Consider the following 20,783-nt stretch of genomic DNA (forward strand, 5'->3'; position numbering starts at 1 on the left):
CTTAGATCAGAGTTATTCTAGGATATGAAAGGGGTTAAATTTTGAGTCAACATTTACAATTACAGTCAAGAAAGACATAAAGTGATGCTTCAAATAAATCATAAGAAGTGTCCAATCACTGTTGGTTATATATATTGCAATTGTTGTGTGAAGACTTACTATTTACTTTTGAAACTTGCTTTAACTTCAGGACTTGTGCATCTGATATTTGCTAATTCACCAGTTTTTGTTAAAAAAAAAAAAAAAAAAAAAAGAGTAATCTCATCCCATCTTTAATTTAAAATGGGACCAATGAGCATTGTTCAAATAATTACAATACGATATCATAACAAAAATGAAAAAATGCCTGGGCTTTCTCTAATTTGATATTGGTAATTTGATATCTGTAACATCATTGGTTCATTATGGTTAGATGTTACTCTCCTTGATTTCTTCGTTTGACAAACAAAATTTGAAACTTGATATTGTTTGAGATATTTATTTATTGATCTACTCACCACTCTCCCCACGAGAGGGATCATCACAACTCGAGTCAGATAAAAGGAGCCAAACAAGATAGAAATGAAGTCAGTATACTTAATTTGAAGGTTGAATTTTTCATACGTTGCATGCTAGAAGAAATTATTCAACTTCTAGTCATTTTCTTCTATTCAAATTGTAAGTGGCTATAAGAGACAAGTTTCTCCCTATCCTGTTATTAAAGTGGTAACTGATTTAACGTCCGATCTCAGTCCACTATATTCATATTTAACCCTCAAACTTAAAAGATATGATATGCAGAAGGAAAAACAATTACTACTTATATATACTGGCCAACAACACAAAAAGAACCACAGTGAGAAGTACAAAACAAACAGTACTAATAGCTTGCAATAGAAAAAACTTATAAACCCAGTTCCCTTATAATGGCTTGGCATGACAAGAAAAACTTGAGGACGCAAAAAATCAAATGTGGAAACCACTTTCCTCATTTGATGAGGTAAAAAGAAGATTATGTTCGTGTCTGTGAGAGATATCCTTCTGCTTCATTTCTCAACGTCTAGCCATAGAAGTTAATACTCGAAGAACTCAAATAAGCAAAGTACTACTTTCCAGATTTTAGTTCGAAAATTATACCGCAAAGTAGATCATCAATTAACTACAGAATACCAAATATAAGAAGGTAAATAATGATATCAACAGGGATTCCCCTAAATCTCAGAGTCAGATAGAAGAACTAAGATTGACTCCAATCCAAGCCTCTGCTTTTAGCAAACAATTTCATGGAGATTACTGGTAACTTCCAACCTCAATTGGAATACAATCCTTGAAATCTAACATGGTATATATATTCATGTTCATGCACAAATGAGCAAAATATCATGACCTCCGATAGGTAATTAATAACAATATCACATGCAACATGTTACCAACCATGGTGTTTCACCTAAATCAACGAATTATGCACAAAAACCTAGGGCTGCTATACCCATATGTATGTGATAATTGCAAAACACAAAAAGAATCACACAAACAAAAGCTACTCGGTTTTAAATACATTGCCGGAGATTGTAAACATGCACACTCGTGATGGCACTAATTCCCGGTGAAGCAACTAAGTATCATGTCAGTCCACCAAAACAGCAAAGTCGAGCCAATTCGCACAGCTATTACAGCACTCACACATCGTTGCTTCACTTTCAAGCAAAGACAGGTCATCATCCGCTTTCAATAAGGAGACCTTAAAGCAGTTCGAACTCATCTTAGTTCCTCTGTGTTGAATTTATTCCATGCTTCCTGTTGTCAAATTCAGAATCTAAATTTAGAACAGTATCAATGATGGTTCCTGTGCATATTAATACCATATGACAGATAACAGTACTCACTCCACACTAGAGAAAGACAATACCAAACTGAGACACCGACTAGCAATTGGCAGATCTGAAACGTAGTACTTGATCCTGTGACACACGAGCGTATATGCTACAAACATAGACTGCTCATCTACTCTTTTTTTTTTTTTTGGCTGGATTCAATTGGTACAAAAGAAAAGATGTAGTAGCTACTTTCCAAGAGATATGGAAGTTATGTTAACCAAGGGAAAGATGTCGTAGGTACTTCTCAAGAGAGATGGAAGCACAATAGAAGTGATCAGTGATACTTCTCTTTTTATTTGTCCTCCTAATCATATAAAGGATTTTTTTTGGTGTACAACATAACTTATGAGGGAAATCATGCATGATAGAATATGGAATAACAATATGTATCATCAATTCATTGTTGTATAAAGATTATCTAAACACAAAATGCTCTTAAAGTAGCAATCTTTGCATAACATGATATTTCATGTAATATTATTCCCGCTTAACAATCGGCACTTCATTATTTACTGCATACACAAATAACTAATACGTAAACCAAATGGAGAACATATACACGTGAGAAATGAGGATTGAAAATGTGAACTTCACCACTTATTAACCATATACACGTACCTTGAGAAGATCAAAAACCTTCTCAGCAATATACTTCTGCCTAACTGTGGCCCCTTTTTGTTGAACTTTGTCTGGGTGGACACATAAAGTTGCCTTGTGATAAACTTTTTTCACAGATGTAGAAGTGATCAAATCAGTCAACGAAACTGGCTGCCAACCACATTCAGGCCACAATACCTGCACCACATTCAATAGTTGCAAAGGACTACTTCATGACACTAGATACAATATCTTCAAAACAGCAAAAACTGTCATAACTATATAAACCTTGTAAAAGCCCATAACTAATGGCAATATTATAAGCTATCAACAGAAGAGATGTGTATGATATATAATCGCCTTCTCATATTTCAGTGCAGCTTTACGCATGAAGTTCTATGAAATACTGGATTTAAACTGGAGCATCAATTTCTTACAGCAACAGTTCAGAAATCAGATTCAACCAGACCAGATGGCATCACATATATAAGGTAGGTAATCTAATGAATGCTCAAATGATGCAAAAGCTAGACCAAACATAAAACAGGCAATGGGTCAAAAGACTAATTCACAGAATTTTATAGCAGTGAAAGGGAAGTACTCCCATCCAAAGTTGTAAGAAGCAAATCTAGAGCAACTTCACCCAGCTTAATTCCATTTTTACCCAACATGAATCCAAGTGGATTATGGATAAATCAAACTAAATTGAGAAAGCATCTGAACTGGCTTGATCGAAAAAAGTAAACTCAGATCTAATTATGTCTTGAAAGTTTCCTAACAGGTCTAAAATGACTTTCAGAGTTGCTAATTACATACATGTTGTAGAGACGACAGCAATGCCCGGAGGTTGCCTTCCTTGCCAGTAGCCCAACGTTTTATATCATAGTTCAGCGTCTCAGCAAGCCTCTGCAACAGCAGTTTGTTCAATATCAAAGGGAATAAGCTATACAGAATCTTCGAGCAGGTTTAATGCGTGGTCTCATTTTAGATCAAATGATAAAGCAAAGTAGAGATGGGAAGACAGGAGAAATCCAAAAGGAAACTGGGGGAGGACAATTTCCATGCCCAGTCAGTTTCCTTTCTTTTGATTACTTCCCCAGAAGAACCTGTGCAACCTGTGAAAATCAGTTATTGGCAGCTCTAAAAAATCAGCAGAAACTTACATGCTTCTCTTCCTGCTCATTCAGTGACTGAAGATCACGCTGAGTCTTCTCAGCCAAAGCCTTAGCCTGATCACATAAAGAAAAAGAATCAGATAATGTAAAAAGTCACACAATGCAACTTCACTTGAATATAACACCTTGGAATAGCATTCCATTCTTTTATATATGCACCCCGTGTTCTGAGATGCAAATAACAACTGGACCAGAAGTCAGATTTGTCATCACCTACACTTAAGGATTTGGGATATGAATAGAAGTATGGTTCTGGACTTACTGGTGCTTAGATACAGCTAAAATTTATGTTCAACTCCTAAGACAGAGAGCTGTTAAAAATGTAGCAACAAATATTGTGTAGACTGAAGCGATTAATTACACTCCCCTTGATTTTCTCTAGTTGAGCTCGACAGCTCGTTTCTTTACTTATCTATTTCCAGTGGTTTTCTATTTTCCTTGGCTTAAAATGCAGATACTGGACTTCTTTACAGAAAGAAAAAAGGACTTCCTTGAGCCTTCAGTGGCTTCTAAAGCTAAACCCAATAAGATATATCAAAGCATGCATGATTGTCAGGGGATGTGGTTCATGTTGGCTGAAGAAACATTTTTTAACCAAAACAACAGTCAACGCCATGTCCAGAAGAAGGGCACATCTGTTCCAACTCGACAACTTTCTTATCTGTAAACCACATAAAAAAACTCTCCTCGTATTTCCATTCATCTCCCTAGCTCTTCTTTCTCAAGAAGGTTTCACGATTCTTTGGTCTCAAATTCAAAATACTTTTCATACAGAATTCCTTTCTTCTTCCTTTTCTTAGAGATTTTGCGTACTGTAGGTGCATAAAGGCTGCAGAAGTGCAGAAGTTAAGGAGGCTATCCGTAAGATGAGGAGGGGAAGAGCGACCGGACCTAATGAGATCCCGGTAGACTTTTGGAAGAGCGCAGGGGAGGCACGTATGGAGTGGCTGACTAGGTTGTTTAATGTCATATTTCGGACGGCTAAGATGCCAAAGGATTGGAGGTGGAGTACAATGGTCCCGTTGTACAAGAACATGGGCGATATTTAGAGTTGCAACAACTATAGGGGTATCAAGTTGCTAAGCCACACTATGAAAGTCTGGGAGAGGGTGGTCGAGATGAGGATAAGAGGGGATGTGTCGATATCCGAGAGCCAGTTCGGATTCATGCCGGGCCGATCGACTATAGAAACTATTCATCTTGTCAGGAGATTGGTGGAGCAGTATAGGGACAAAAAGAAACTTGCACGTGGTGTTTATTGACCTGGAGAAGGCATATAATAAAATCCCTCAGGAGGTCCTTTGGAGATGCTTGGAGTCTAGAGGTGTGCCTGTGGCCTAATTCAGGACAATTAAGGACATGTATGAGGGTGCCAAGACTCGAGTAAGGACAGTAGAAGGTGATTCAGAAAACTTTCTGGTCATGATGGGGTTGCACCAGGGATCAACCCTTAGCCCGTTTCTATTTGCCTTAGTGATGGACGAATTGACACGACATATTCAGGAGAAGGTGCCATGGTGTGTGTTATTTGCAGACGACATAGTTTTAATTGACGAGATGCGTTGTGGAGTTAACGCTAGGCTGGAGTTTTGGAGAACGACCTTAGAATCTAAAGGTTTCAGGTTAAGTAGGACTAAGACGGAGTACATAGAGTGCAAGTTCAGTGACGTGACGCAAGAGACCGATGTGGAAGTGAAGATCGAGGCACAAGTTATACCCAAAAGAGAGAGTTTCAAGTATCTTGGGTCCATAATACAAGGGGATGGGGAGATTGACGATGATATCGCACACCGTATTGGAGCAGAGTGGATGAATTGGAGGCTCGCCTTTGGGGTGCTTTGCGATAAGGTGTCGCCTAGGCTGAAAGGTAAGTTCTACAAAGTGGTGGTTAGACCAACTTTGTTGTATGGGGCAGAGTGCTGGCCAGTCAAGAACATTCACATTCAGAAGATGAGATGCGGATGCTTAGATGGATGTATGGTTATATTAGGAGAGATATGATTAGGCATGAAGATATACGGGACAAGGTCGGGCTGGCCTCCGTGAAGAACAAGATGAGGGAAGCGAGGCTGAGATGATTCGAGCATGTGAAGAGAAGGTCTGAGGATGCGCCAGTTAGGAAGTGTGAGAGATTGTAGGTGCTACGAAAGGTAGAGGTAGGCCGAAGAAGAACCTGGAGGGTGGGGGGGGGGGGGTGATTAGTCAGGATATGGCACATCTCCAACTGACTGGGGACATGACCTGATAGGAAGATTTGGAAGTTGAGAATTAGAATAGAAGATTAGTAAGTAGTCGAGTTGGTTGCACTGTGTGTGAGAGAGGTGGGGGGGCTAGCCTTTCCATCTCCTCTTCTTAGTTATATTATTTTGGTATCGCGTAGATCATCATCTTTATGTGTGCATTACTATGTTGCGCCATTTTTTTTGTATCTCGATATTTTGTTGTCTTATTTTTCTTACAATCCTGCATCGACTACGTTTCTTTTGAGCCCAGGGTCTATCGGAAATAGCTCTCTACCCTGCAAAAGTAAAGGTAAGATCTGCGTACATCCTACCCTCCCCAGGCCCCACTTGCAAGATTACACTGGGTGTGTTGTTGTTGTTGTACTTCAGAAGCCATCAAGAACCGTGATACCGGCAGATCTAGAGTTTTGGCTTAGCTACCTTCAGGGATGAGGAAGCCGGAGAGAAGCGATTAAGGTGATAAATGGCCAAACAAATGGCGAAAATGGACCAGGTTTGTATTTTTTGTTTTCTCTTATCATCTTCTTCTCCGACAGTCATCCTTCCATTTTCAACTCTCTGCCTGTCGAGGATCCTCTGGATACTGAGAGGATCTTATGCGAATCCCGTACAAGCACTGATGTAATGTGGATGGACCCCTCGTCAGTGAGAGGAAACTACGGATCCGTGTAACATAGGCACATAGCAAATAACTCAAACATATCAAAGGAAACTAGACATCACATTGGCAAAAATCCAAAATGGAACTCCAACTATTAGTGAAAGCCCATTTCTATACTCTATATTAACCCACAGTGGTAAAAGGTCAAGGTCGGATGTACTGTATATGGTGTGGGTTCTGCAGAACCTCGTAACTTTCGCCCGAACCCTGAATTTGTTTTTAAACATCTATTTAATATGTACTTCTTGTCCATCGATTTCTGCTATTTGTTGTTTTTGTATTTTGATTATCATATTAATTTGTGGTAGTTACGACTCCTTTTTTTTTTTTTTTTTGCTTTTTTCCAAGACAGCTTTATCATGCTTTTTTTAAAGTATTTTGCCATTGCTTGTTTACACTGATTTGAGTTGCCTGTCCTTGTGCCGAAGGTCTACCGGAAACAGCCTCTCTACCTCCCAAGGTAGGGGTAAGGTCTGCGTACACTCTACACTCTACCCTCCCCAGACCCGACTTTGTGGGATTTCACTGGGTATGCTGTTGTTATTGCTATTTAATATGTACAATTTATAAATTTAGAACCCAGAAACTCCAAAGGGCTAGAATCCATTAACTTCAAATCCTAAATCCACCTCTGGAAAATGTAGGGCCCGTTTGGCCATAAAAAAATTTCATTTTTTTCCGGAAAACGTTTTCACTTTATTTGAAAATCAGCATTTGGTCATGAAAATTCCAAATAGAACTTCAAATTGTATTTGAAATTTGAAAAACACCTAAAAACCTACTTTCACTTTTTTCACTTTCAGCACATTCAAACAACCAAATATTCTTTGCAAAAACTATAACCAAACACAACTCCAACTTCAAAATTCCAAATAAAGTGAAAAATATTTGGTATGCTGTTGTTGTTGCTGCTATTTAATATGTACAATTTATAAATTTAGAACCCAGAAACTCCAAAGGGCTAGAACCCATTAACTTCAAATCATAAATCTACCTCTGGAAAACGTAATATAAAAGCTGTACAGAAACAGATGGAAACAAACTCAAGCATTTACCTCATTAAACAAGATACATTGCTTGCATTGGTTTAGAATGATTACTTTGTAATTGAACTTAGAACATCTCCCACTTTGCCAACCAACTCCTAAAAAATTGATTAATTTTTTTCCTTTCTGCACTACAAGTCCCAAAGGAGGATAAACCATTAGGCATCAAGTAGCCAATGTATTGCAGTACTTGACACCCAAGGAGTTCTTCACACTGCCTTTTCTAGTGTATCTAGTACACCTTTGAAGCTTCCCTGTTTAATGAGAAGCTCAAGCAAACATTTGACCAACTCACATACAGATTTTTCTATTCTAAATGTAGCTGAATTTCTCAAATAGCCACACATCAAAACCAACTTAAACACCATTCACTTTCAGCAAAATCATGGATGAATTGCGAGTTATGCGAACATGCTAGCACGATATAAGAAGGTTGTTGCAAGTAATGAGGATAACATTGCACAACACTCAGGTAAAAGGACAGTTATAAGAAAGATTACCATGCGCTCTTGGGTCTTCATATGCTGTTTCAACCTAGCATTTCGTCTTTCGTCACTTTCTCCCTCAACTTCGTGAAATACCTCAGAGGAAGTAGCAGAGTCTGCATGTACAGAGACAAATAAATAAAAACAGGAAATGATATAATATATTAGAATTAAGACAAATGTGAAATGCTGGCATTAATAAATTCTAATGCATTATATCCTCAAAAAATATAGTATCTTCTTTTACAGAGGAGAAGTCACCTCCAAAAGACATTAAGTCATCGACAAAGTTTTTCACAGGCGACACGTTCTTTTTACTGAATGACGACTTCTTTTCTTCGGGCCTTCCCTTCTCATGGAAACCTGCAGACATACGGCCCTGAAAGAGGAGGGGTATAGGGGAGAAACATGACATGGGAACCAAAAAGGTTAGTTCATCAGATCAGTACACAAAAAATCTTGGAACCCAGCAGTCTTAATCTAATACCTCAGCTGCAGATTTTGGCTTTGTCGTCTTGTTCGGTTTGTTGATTGTCACTCTCACATTTTTGGACTTCTCTTGTGCTCTGTCCACAGGCTTCTTTACAGAGAAGTCCTTTTTAGGAACATGTGGTTGTTTTGTATCACTCTTAACCTTAAAATTGGCGAAATCTTCAAGTTCGTCAATGGAAGATGTTACCGAGCTAATTCCAGGATGATGTTCCGATGATTCTGAAATTGGCCAAGAAGAAGTATTTGCCTCACTGGTGGATGATTCAAAAACTAAAAATGGATCATCTGCTGAAGAGGAGCTTGATTTAGAAGAATTCGACTGCTGAGGACTTCTCGGGTCTAGTTTTTTGCTGTACAAACAGAAATAGGTCGAGTTTTAAACTATGCTTCTGAGGATGAATAGAGTGATAAAAATAATGGATAAAAATCAATAAAGTGCAATTCAATAGGATAACTACTTTTGGCACTAACCAAAGATATGCATGGATATCAAATAGCAGACACATTAGGCATGACAGAGCTAGTGCGCAAAAGCAGCTATATTATGTTGCCAAAGTTAGTTGACTCTATTGGTGGCTTCCCCTTACTGTAGGTTTAAGTTACACATCGATACAGCTTTGTGCATAAATTTGAAATGTTCATTTGGCAATGTTAGTTATATCATAAGATGGCCACATCCTAACGTGAACCACTTGGGTATTAAGAACGGTAATCTCTATTTTTTCCCTTAACACAGATGGTATCACCTGAAGCAGCTCCAAGATCAAGATGCCTATGAACTAAAGTAGTTATAATTTGATGGACACATGGTAATCAATCAAACACTTGAAAGACATTTGCTGAGAAAAAGATAGTAAAAGCACATCTATGCAATATAGTTCATAGAAACTGTAAGCATCCCTCTATACCACCTCTGTAATTACTCATATCTCAACGTTCAAATTTGCAAAGGCCAAATACATTTTCAATGTTATATTGAGCTCTCAGCAGTGGCGTATCTAGCATTATAAGTGGGGGTTCAATTGAACCCCTAACTTAAATTTATGCGTAAAAAATTATTAAAATAGTAACAAATAGTAGATATGAACCCATAACTTTAAACAAATAATGGATTCAATACTAAAAATCTTAAGATTGAACCCATAAAATTTAAATTCCGGATCCGCCTCTGGGCCTCTCAGCTCATAGTAGAAATCCATATAACAATTTCTAGCCTAGGATTCAGTTAACAATTGCTTTAAATAATGAAGCAAAAGAACCTTTTTGCTTTCAGTTTCAGGTCACAGTTATATATATATATATATCAACATACCAGTAATAAATTTAGGGTCAACTGGAAAAGAAAATTGACAAATCAAATAGTAAACAATTGAACTACTACTACTTCTCAATAGTGCTCAATTCTCAAGAAAAAAGTATTAAATAGGAGTAACTTAGTAAACTATACATTGCATTTATTGTTTAGTTAATGGTCAAAAACACACCTGAACTATCGTTTTTTCGTGAGTTTCCTACCTGAACTATCATGTGTGCGAGTTTCCTACCTGAACCATAACCAACTATTTATCAAAACATACCTCAACTATTCACGAGTAACTTAGTAAACTATACACAAAAGTGATAGTTCAGGTGTGCTTTTGACCATTATCTGTTTATTGTTTTTTTCTTAACGGACGTGAAATGAGCCAAAACAGACACTTACTTGAAAGAAAATTGAGAAATCAAATATAATAAACAATTGAAGTAAATACATACCTATAACTTGGGGATGTAAAATCACCAAATCCAGGAATCAAATCATCACCAACAGGATCTTTCTTCAATCCCAAATTCCCAAACAAATCATCAATTGAATCACTCTTCTTTTTTTCCATACCAAACAAATCAAAATCATCATCATAGTTATTTTTAGGTCCCTTATTTTTATTAATTGAACCTCCCAAAACTGATTCAATATCCACATTATTATTATTATTTGAATTTGCAAAAACACCACCAAAAATATCATCATTATTATCATAATAATGATTGTGTGAACTGTTAGACCGGAAAATACCATCAAGATCATTATTAGAAAATGGATCGGAGGTGTAACCCGAATTTTGACCCGAATTAAACCCAAGATTTGAAGGAAATCCATTACTGGAATTGTTTTTATTAGCCTTTAAATTGGCCATTGGCGTTGACTTTCCACCTTGAACTTTGACCCCGTATCTCTCAACCAAAACGCCAAATTCATCCATAATTTTTTGGTAAGAAAATTACGACTACAAAGAAATAGAAGCAATTAATATATCTAATAAAGATATTAAAGAGGAAACACAATTGTGTGTGTGTATGTAAATGAGTATATTACAAAAAAGGAAGGTGCAGAGTAATGAGCTGAAAATTGATGATGAAGAAGAAGAAAGGTTTCCTCTTCAAAAACACAAAAAAAAAAAAAAAAAAAGTTAATAGCACTTTTTGGTCCTTTAATTATTAGTAAATTCCAATGATAATTTGTGATATCTATTTAGCACATTTAATCGTTAATTAATTTAAACATGCATTGTTGATCCCTAACAATGAATATTAAAAAATTTGGCATAGTTATTAGTCGTTTCAGCACTTAATTACTCCCTTCGTCTCAATTTTTGTGATACAGTTTAATTAGGTATGTAGTTTAAAAAGAAAAGGATTTTTTTTTATTTGTGCTTTAAAACAAGATATAGATATTTTGTGGCCGTAAAACATTTCAGTAAGGTTAAAAGAGAAGGTTTTAAGTGAAATTATCTTTAAATATAAAAATATATCATTCTTTTCGAACAGATTAAAAAAAAAAGTATATCATATAAATTGAAATAGATGGAGTAGTAATAATGTGTTATGTTAAATTTGTGTTTGTTACTTCATATTTGACTGTAATATAGTTCTAAAAGTAGCTCGATTTCAACATACTTCATATATAAAAGGACTAAAAACATATATTTCGATTAATTAAAGGCTAAATGTATTTCGTCAGATACCATAAGCATCAAAATTAAAATTTATCAATAATTGAGGAACCAAAAATTGCTATAAAACAAAAATAATAGTGCGTCGGTTGGTGGGCTACGTACGTACGTGTATGGGTGCAAGTATGAGATGTCAAATTATTGGCAAAATGCCAGTGGATTTGAGATGGTCCTTGCCAAAAGTATTTAACACGTTGCTTTACAATTTAATTACTGACACGCATTCATTTTAGTTTAAAAATAAAGTATCAACTTTGTATAAAGTGTATAATATCATATAAAAAGTGTTTATATACAAATGTTGTCTAAATAAGATGTTTATACACAAAACATGCGCTATGCGGCGTAAATATTTTCAAAAATAGACATAGAACATAAAATTACCTATTTAAAGTCTAGAATATCGTATTAAGAGTAAAATAAAAAAATAATTAAATTACTTAAAAATATAAAATATATATTCTTATTGAAACAGACTAAAAAAAGAGTATCACATAAAAAAAGATTAGGGGGTATAAAACATATAGGAGGATAATGCACTTTTAAACGCATGTTATTATAGATAAATAGTATAATATTTTAATTTTAATATATTTACAGTACTAGTTAAATATAGTATAAATTTTTTTATGGAGTTTGTTTGAATACGGGAAAACGTTTTTTTTTATTCCCATTCGAAGTTCAGTATCCGTATTAAAATTCAATTAAAACTGAATTCACACCGTAAAATCCACGTAATGCTTTCATAGCTAGGACTCAGGATATGTGGCTTGCCTTTGCCGTCCAAAGCAAGCTACTATTCTGTGGACGGAGAATTCTTGCACTGAAAGAGTCTTTGTAAAAGAACAATGAATTGTTGTAGAGAGAATAAAAGAGATAAATAGCAACAAAACAAAAAGATAAAATAAGATGATAATTTTTGCTATATTTAGATAGTATTAAAAATTACCACGAGCTGAACTTTTGTTGTTCAGAACAATTGGAATTCTTTTAAGAAATTAATCGAAGTTTTAATATGACTATCTTTTTACGGAACAATAAAAAAGAAAAAGCAAAAGGCTGATATGAGTACTAGTGCTGAAGGTAAATATTATGAAATCATCTCATTTTAAAGAGCATTGTTAATATTATATCTATTCTAAATTATTTGTCTTTATCTTTATTATCACAAACCTATTTTTGTTTCCTAGAAAGCTAAGACAAAATCAGGAAATGAGGCTTTCTTTGTTGAAAAAAGAATTGGATTCGGAAAATAAAGGTTAAATCGTCTAACTATTTTGCTTTTACATTTGAAGAACGATTCTTCAAATGTTTAAAATAAAATTCACATATTAGAAACTATGTAAAATTTATAGTAAAAGAATATCCAAAATAATAATAAAGGTTATATAATTGAAATAGACCGCATGAAAAAATTTCAATTAGGCAAGACAAATATGATTTAGGTTGGTAAGTGGGCATAGCTTTTTGCACCACTAACCAAATGACGTTTTAATTATACGAGTGCATTTTTATTTGTGAATGAAAAATCACTTCATAAAATTTACGATCTAAAAGTGCTAAAATAGTGTGTATAGCACACAAATTCAACATAAATAACAAGCGTCACATATAAGTATATGTCTTAGGTTGATAATTGCAGTGCAACTCAATTTCCAACGTAATTTAATTATCGATTTCATGTCATTTGCAACCCGCATTCTTTAGCTCTATCAGTATAGTTTACAAATTCAAAATAAGTCATATGGGTTTATTTCCCTTCTTAATATTTCTTCTTCGAACTTTAATTGCTTCAATGCCGCTCACCTATTTTAATAAGGTGATCACAATTTGATTGGATAGCATACATGAAAAATGCCTTACCTTCCTCTTTCCAGCTTGGACTTTTCCACTGAACTAATACTATATATAATGCACGTTATGCTTATAACAAACAATTTTTTTTAAAAAAATGGTTTTTATGACATTGTGAATTGTGATGATACCAATATTATTTTTAATTTTCTATAACATAGTGTATATAATTTACATTAATTCCCAATGGTGAAAAGATTTGATAAATTGTGATCCTCTCTGCAACATATTACGCCTTTACCCACATTTTAAAAGCGTAGCTTCAAGCCTTCAACTATTCAATCTAAGGCAACAGTACTTCTCAAATGGCCTAAATAAGGGTAATATTTATTTTCCTAAGGCAGCACTTTTCATTGATCAAGGTCACACTTGTAAGATATAAGTTTACTTGCACATCCTGTTAACACCAAATCAATCAATTATAAAACATGTGTTTTTGTACGCACATTTATCACTTTACTATGGTCAAGCGACAGCATGTATTTTTTTTATTTTTTTTAACTTTAATTTTCAACTGCTAAAGTTAACATCATTGAATTTTGACATAAACACAATGGCTTGTACATATCCCTTACAGGGATTGCTTTCAAGTCTTAGGACAACACTTCCAAAGAGTGGTCTTTGTCACCTTACAGGACTTCCATACATTGTTCTACAACAATTCTTAATAAAGTCATTGCATTGCGGTCTATTTCATAGCTTTGCTTGACGGGACATTCCATTATTTCGAGTTTTCAGACTTCTACATTACATTCATCAAGATCCTAAACTCGCAATTAACTCCAAAATCATTGATTGCTAAAATGAAAATAACGAAGTAGTCTTTGTTAAAAGAATCACACTTTTTGAATATATATCCCGTAATCACATTAACTTTTAGACGTATCATATATATTGAGATCATTGGTAAAGTATGAAGATGTCAAGCACTACATATATACACTTGTAAACCCCAACTGCTATTCCCCTTAGCTACAGGGTCTGTTTCAGATATTAACTAATTTAGAACTCTTCACATTCATTTCCTAATTTTGTAACTGATATGCTTGACCTCCCCATCAATCTTATTAGCAGCAGTTGAGCTTTCCTTGTTCAAACCAGTAGAAACTTCTGTAATTTATGGGCCTTAAGTTTCCCATTTTATATTGAATTACCACTTTTAGTATCTGCTATTAAATTTTAGCCACTATTTTAGAAGTTATTAATGTTTAGCCACTCATTTGATATGGAGAAAGTTTTGGTTAAAAAAAAAAAAAAACTAAAACACGGAACAACACAAATAGTGTTGGAATTTGTATGATTGACAAGGGAACTCAACAAACGATTCATGAGGTTCAAAAATTTGTTGGAGTTTCAAACCCAATGACTGATTCATGGGGTTCAAACCTTTATAAATTCCTCTGTATTTTAAGTAGGGGCATTTTTGTCAGAATTTTGTTACAACATTAATAATATTTGGCTATATATTTCCCTATTATTTTTCAAACAGTGACTAAAAATTCATGGCACACCCGAAAACTGACCATTCCTCCTATTTTTTACTCCAAATACTAACCTAACTCATTCCTAAGCTGATAGTGATCAAATTTTTTTTTCAACGAAACTTATAAGGTCGTCAATTTTTTGGGTAGACAAAAACTTTTAAATTGTAGATATGAATAAAAAATATGTTCAAGCATATATACTTTGAGTAGGCCTTCAAAATACTAATCCAACTAGTAGGCTAATACTCATTCCTAGGCTAATACTCATTTCCCTATTATTTTTCAAACAGTGACTAAAAATCATAGCACACCCGAAAACTGACCATTCCACCTATTTTTTACTCCAAATACTAACCTAACTCATTCCTAAGCTGATAGTGATCAAATTTTTTTTTCAACGAAACTTATAAGGTCGTCAATTTTTTGGGTAGACAAAAACTTTTAAATTGTAGATATGAATAAAAAATATGTTCAAGCATATATACTTTGAGTAGGCCTTCAAAATACTAATCCAACTAGTAGGCTAATACTCATTCCTAAGCTGATCTCGTGTTAACCAGTAGGCTAGTCTTTCATATAGTTTTTCCAAAGGAACTTATAAGATCGTTAATTATTTGGTAGGATACAGCTTTTAAAAAGGCAGATATGAATAAGGTTTATATATATCAACCTTTACTTGTTAAAAAAGAATATGTTAAAGCATAGTATATACTTTAGTAGTAATATTTAAAGAACTAAAGCCGTCACATTTTACCGCAGAGACACGAGGAAATAAGATCTCTTGACCTCTTACAATTTGAATAAAAGAAAATGACTTTTTCGGATCTCTTATATGTTTTTTTCAAAATCTCTTATGTATAAAAAATGAAGATCTCTTGTAAAAGGGTCATTGTATGGGTAAAAATCAAAATTGCAAAAATAAGTCTGGTAAATCACAAAAGAAGATTAACGGTGATGCCGACAAAACCTTAACAGCGCAACGCCGACAGATCGGCATTAGTATAATGCCATGACGAGAAGAAGTCAAGCCAGAAGATTCTGACGATACATGGAAAGAAGGAATAAATGCTAATTATTACCCAAAACGGAAAGCGGAATCGAGGCATTTACTACCACGCATTAATTGCACATTTATTGACGGCCATTACGCCCTGACGGGAAGACTCACCCAATAGCCTATAAATGCCAAATAAATTGTATTGTATGGCATCGAACACTTCCTTGCCTGCATTAAGATTTCAAACTCAAACTTGTCGTCAAAAAAAGGGAATCATTACTCTTGCTCACTTTTCTTACTCATATTATCATAATATTGTATTCCCAGAAGATCATTACTAAGGAAGATTTGATTACGTCTCATCACAAAGCAGCAGAAGCTTCCTTCACCATTTATTATTTAATTCAATTATTCATTTATTTATACTATTTAGCTTGTACGAGTGAAATCACCTTTATCAAATTACTATCAACTGTGGTTAACCTTATTTAACTTTTAATTCAAATTTAACTATTTGGGCAAGGTACGATTTTTTACTCAAACAGTTTGGCGCCGTCTGTGGGAATTCTACAGTTGGCGTTGTAGTTTGATTTTCTTTCACACAAGCGTTATTACTTTGGTATATTCTTTGTTTTTGCATTCAGATATGACAGGAGCTAAACCTACACCCATTGACGAGAATAGAAATGTCAATGATGAAGGATTGGTTGACACGACTAACGGAACAACAGGAAACATATCAACGATGGATCCAAATCAGGCTTTAATCCAGATAGGTGATTTGCGAGAATTCTTGAAAGGGGAGATGGCGGAGGTGATGAAACAAATGATGGTGGAGTTGCGGCAAAATCCCTCAAGACCGCCCCCACCGAACAGGATTGCTACTTCAAGTCGGCCAGTGCCTCTTGAGCAAAGAAACTTAAACGGCGAGCCAACCAATACCGGAGATCTCAGCGTAACACTAGAAGCAAGGGAGCACGACGATGCTGATCAATCTAATCATACCCGAACCAATATTGCAACAGTTCGAGCAGCATATGAAAAACTTTAGAGAACACGAGGAGAGAATCAACAGAATACCTGGGGCACCTCCCGCTATAAAAAAAAAAAAAAAGGATGATAGTGACTACATATATCATCCATGGAAAGATTCTGCAGATTTGGAACACGTTCCGGAAAGTTTCAAATTACCAAAAATAAAAAAATATGACGGAACTACTGACCCTCAGGATCATATCACGGCCTATACATCCGCTATTCGGGCTTGTGATCTTGGTCCAAAGATGACCTGGTCTGTTATGATCAAACGATTTGGTCAAGTGTTGACGGGAGGAGCATTAGATTGGTATGCGAGTTACCAACAAATTCGCTTGAATCATTCGCAGATCTAGTAGATAAATTCAAGAAAGCACACACTGGAGCAAGGAAAGCAGAGAAAAGAATGGAAGATATATTTAACATCAAACAACGGAGAGATGAAACTTTACAATAGTTTGTCCACTGTTTCCAAAAACAACATAACACCTTACCGTAAATCGAAGACAAATGGGCTGGAATTGCACTCCGACATGCATTACACCCCGAGGGAATGCCGGCAATAAGGGATCTCGCCAAACACTTAGTTGAATATCCGGCGAAGACAGAGGACAATATATATTATCAATATTGTTTAAAAATTCGGATAGAAGAGGATATCATCAGACCAATCATGAGGAAAACATCACCATCTAAGGATACATTGAGTAGAAACAATCCCAAGAGAAATGATGGAGATCGAAGGTATAGAAGAGAACGTTATGATCCATATTATTCACGAGGAGGCCGTGAAGATACACGAAGAAATAATCAACATAGGTGTTGCACCCTATTTTAACCGAAGGCTAAACAAAGCACAACTTATGGAGCTCTGAAATAATTAATTATGTACAGAGTCGCCACCTAGCATTTAAGGTATACTAGGGTACCTATAAATTATTAATATATGCAGCTTAACATGGTCTACGAAAATAAGTGAGATTCTAGGTAAGGGTTCAAATTATTCCGAAGGGAAGGTGTTAGGCATCCTTCAGAATCCACAAATGTGGTTCCCGGCTGGACCAATTTAACTATACGAGGGATGTGTAAAAAGGCTTGATTATTATTTACAAAAATTAATAAAATTTAGACTAAAGAATAACTAATATGACTATTCACATAAATAATCATGCAATACGTATTTTATACATATGTGATATAATAATTATTTAAAAAAAAAAGAAGTTATGTGCAACTTAGAAGCTTGGGTATGTGACAAAGGTATAAAAAATGGGCATGAAATTATTTTGCCCTCGAAGTGAGTTAACTAATTTAACTAGCTAAGTATGTACGCCTAATCAATTAATTATGAGAGTATATTCTAAAGCCTAAATATTGAGGCAAATCACCCTATTTATTCACTTAAGTGTGCTAAGCTATTGAATTAAAACTCTAGCAAAACATGATAACTATAAGAATATTAATTACAAAAATAATAAATGTCTAATATTAATATGTCTAAAACACATAAAATTTAAATCGGCTAAGTAGATCATAAATAAATACCACCAACCTACACCCTAAAAAATAAAGTTGCACTATATTTTATGCTTGCATAATTTAAGAATGTAAAATAAATATAAACAAAGAATCTAAGAAGCTATTTGAACTTCTTTTGAGTGTCATCTTCAAAAAATAACTTCGGATACCTGCATGAAACTTAATAAAAAAATGTTGTTAGTAAGAGAATAAATAATTATCGGATGAATTAAAAAAAATAATGAATAAACTAAAAATAAAAATCCGTCTTTGTACATGGAAGGCCTTGGAAATCGACGGAAATTTCTTCATCAGCCACGTAGAGATCCAGCATTGAGCTGTTTTGAACATGCTATACAAGTCAACATTCTTGAATTTATAGCCTTAATCTCCGAGCAAGATACCCACTGAGAAGAAATATCCTTTCCAGCAAAGCAGAGTAAAAGACAAGCCTGTGCCAAACAGAGTGCAGCAGAGGCCTAATGGTATATACTAGACATTAACTTAACCTAAAAATCCGTGCCATTAATACGTGTTAGAATAAAAATAAAAAATAAAAAAAATCATTGAAGACAGATTTAAATCTGAAACCAAACAAGCAAATGCAAATGCTAGGCTTCAAAACAACAGCTGAATTCGAATAAGCAATGGAAAAGAAAGAGAGATTGAGTTTGTGAAAAGAAAGAGTAGAATAGTGAGGAGGTAGCGACTAGAGGGAAGGTCATGTGGAGGTGTGGTGGCGTTTGGTGGTACTGGGTGGTGGTCAGAGAACGGAGGAGAAGAGCAAAAAAAAACATGGTGAAGGGTGGTGCGGTTGCTCGCTGGCTGCTCCGGTTCACCGGAGTTTGAAGCTCCTCGCCGGAGCAGCGAAGAAGATGAAGCGGGGAGTTCACAGCTGGTGGTCTTGACGGAGAAAAGGATGTTTTTTTTTTTTTTGGTGGTGGGCAGCGGTGGTATGGTGGTTGTGGAGCTCGTCGGAGCTCTGGTGGGAGTTTATCGGCAGTGGAGATCGCTGGTTGCAGCGATGGAGAAAGGGGAAAAGAGAGGAAATTGTGTTTTCTGTTTGTAGGGGTTATAGTGGTTTCGCGGTGGTTGGCGGAGCGGTGGCGATGGGAAGAGCAAAGGGAAAAATGGGGGAAGGGCGGCGTGGTGTTTGGGGCGTCACTGGCAGTGGGGTGGTGGTCGGCGTTAATGGAGAGAGAGAGGGAGACGAAGTGGGGTTGTGCGATGGGAGGAAGATGGTGGTGTAGTTGGGTGCGTCGCCGGAGCTCCGAGCTCCGGCGTGGTGTGGCGGCTGTTGGAAGTGGGGGGTGGGGAAAGAAAAATGCTTAGGGTTTAGGGGAGAGAAAAAAATCTGAAAAATGTGCTTGTGTCTTGTGCAAATATGTGTAGGATTCCCGCTAAAATTAAACTCCTCCCCTTATTTTATAACATAAAGTCCAAAACAAATGTGGAGCCATACCCCCTTGTCCCCTTATTTATTTTAACTAATCAAAACCTAACTCATTACCTCAAAATGTTCACTTTTAACAAAAAATGACGAGACCTTGATTTGATTGAATTTCGCTCCGCGTTTATAAATTAATTGCTCTGCACTGTCAGACTGTACTAAAATATAGTTAATTAATACATGTATAAATAATAACGCAAGTATAAAATATAAACACTAATATCTATGATATGAAAATGTATTGCTATAAATTAAAAAATAATTATTAATTGCACAAAAAATGATAGTATTACGCTGTACATGTGCAAAATAATGATTCTTGAAAAAATGACAATAAATTGAGAAAATTCCTAAAATAAGGATAATCATCAATAAATTGTTGAAAAAAAAATGTACAAATGTGTAAAAAATGTATTTCGTGCTTTTTAACGAATCAGGGCCCCCCAAAACGTTAATTTTAAGCACGTCGAGCCAAAATTAGGTGTCAACAATAGGCAGAAGTATCCACCAACAGTAGGGACTTCATGAGGAAATTACAACCCCGGAGCTCCAAAACTCATAGAGTATAATTTATGTGTTTTAACGTCAAAGGTAGTTGCGGCATTAGACAAATTGGGTAACAGGCTCCTGGAAAAATGAAATCAAATCCCATTAAAAGAAATCCAGAACATTTTTGTAAATTTCACAATGGGCATGGTCACAAAATCGAGGATTGCCATGCATTGCGATTGACAGTCACAGATCTCTTAGGGCAAGGGCATTTGACAAAATTGCTTTCGAAGAAAGGCAAACAAGCATTTTATCGGAACAGGGAGCAAGAAGCACCACCACCACTTCCCGAGCGGAAGCGAGTAGTTAATTTCATTGCGGGTGGTGTAGATGTCAACGTCACAGGAG

The 20,783-nt window shown here is 35.5% G+C and overlaps 1 protein-coding gene across 1 annotated transcript; it reads right to left on the bottom strand.

The window, feature by feature from the left end:
- Nucleotides 1–1,292: 1,292 nt before the first annotated feature.
- LOC132641535 (uncharacterized) lies at nt 1,293–10,990 on the bottom strand. Its single transcript, XM_060358571.1, has 8 exons — nt 10,311–10,990; nt 8,551–8,905; nt 8,325–8,442; nt 8,079–8,179; nt 3,617–3,682; nt 3,270–3,359; nt 2,475–2,651; nt 1,293–1,776 (listed from the first exon to the last, which is right to left on the bottom strand). The coding sequence occupies exons 1-8, from the start codon at nt 10,796–10,798 to the stop codon at nt 1,738–1,740; spliced, it is 1,434 nt and encodes a 477-aa protein (XP_060214554.1). The 5' UTR covers nt 10,799–10,990; the 3' UTR covers nt 1,293–1,737.
- Nucleotides 10,991–20,783: the final 9,793 nt, after the last annotated feature.

This window comes from Lycium barbarum, chromosome 1 (assembly GCF_019175385.1).
Source record: "Lycium barbarum isolate Lr01 chromosome 1, ASM1917538v2, whole genome shotgun sequence".
Taxonomy (NCBI): domain Eukaryota; kingdom Viridiplantae; phylum Streptophyta; class Magnoliopsida; order Solanales; family Solanaceae; genus Lycium; species Lycium barbarum.

What these genes read in the sequence shown, in the direction of transcription:
- LOC132641535 (XM_060358571.1), bottom strand. Translation starts at nt 10,798, where the DNA reads ATGGATGAATTTGGCGTTTTGGTTGAGAGATACGGGGTCAAAGTTCAA. An exon ending in AGCCAAAATCTGCAGCTGAG is followed by an intron (nt 8,443 to 8,550) that starts GTATTAGATTAA and finishes CTCCTCTTTCAG; the next exon opens with GGCCGTATGTCTGCAGGTTT. An exon ending in TGAAGACCCAAGAGCGCATG is followed by an intron (nt 3,683 to 8,078) that starts GTAATCTTTCTT and finishes TTATGTGATCAG; the next exon opens with GCTAAGGCTTTGGCTGAGAA.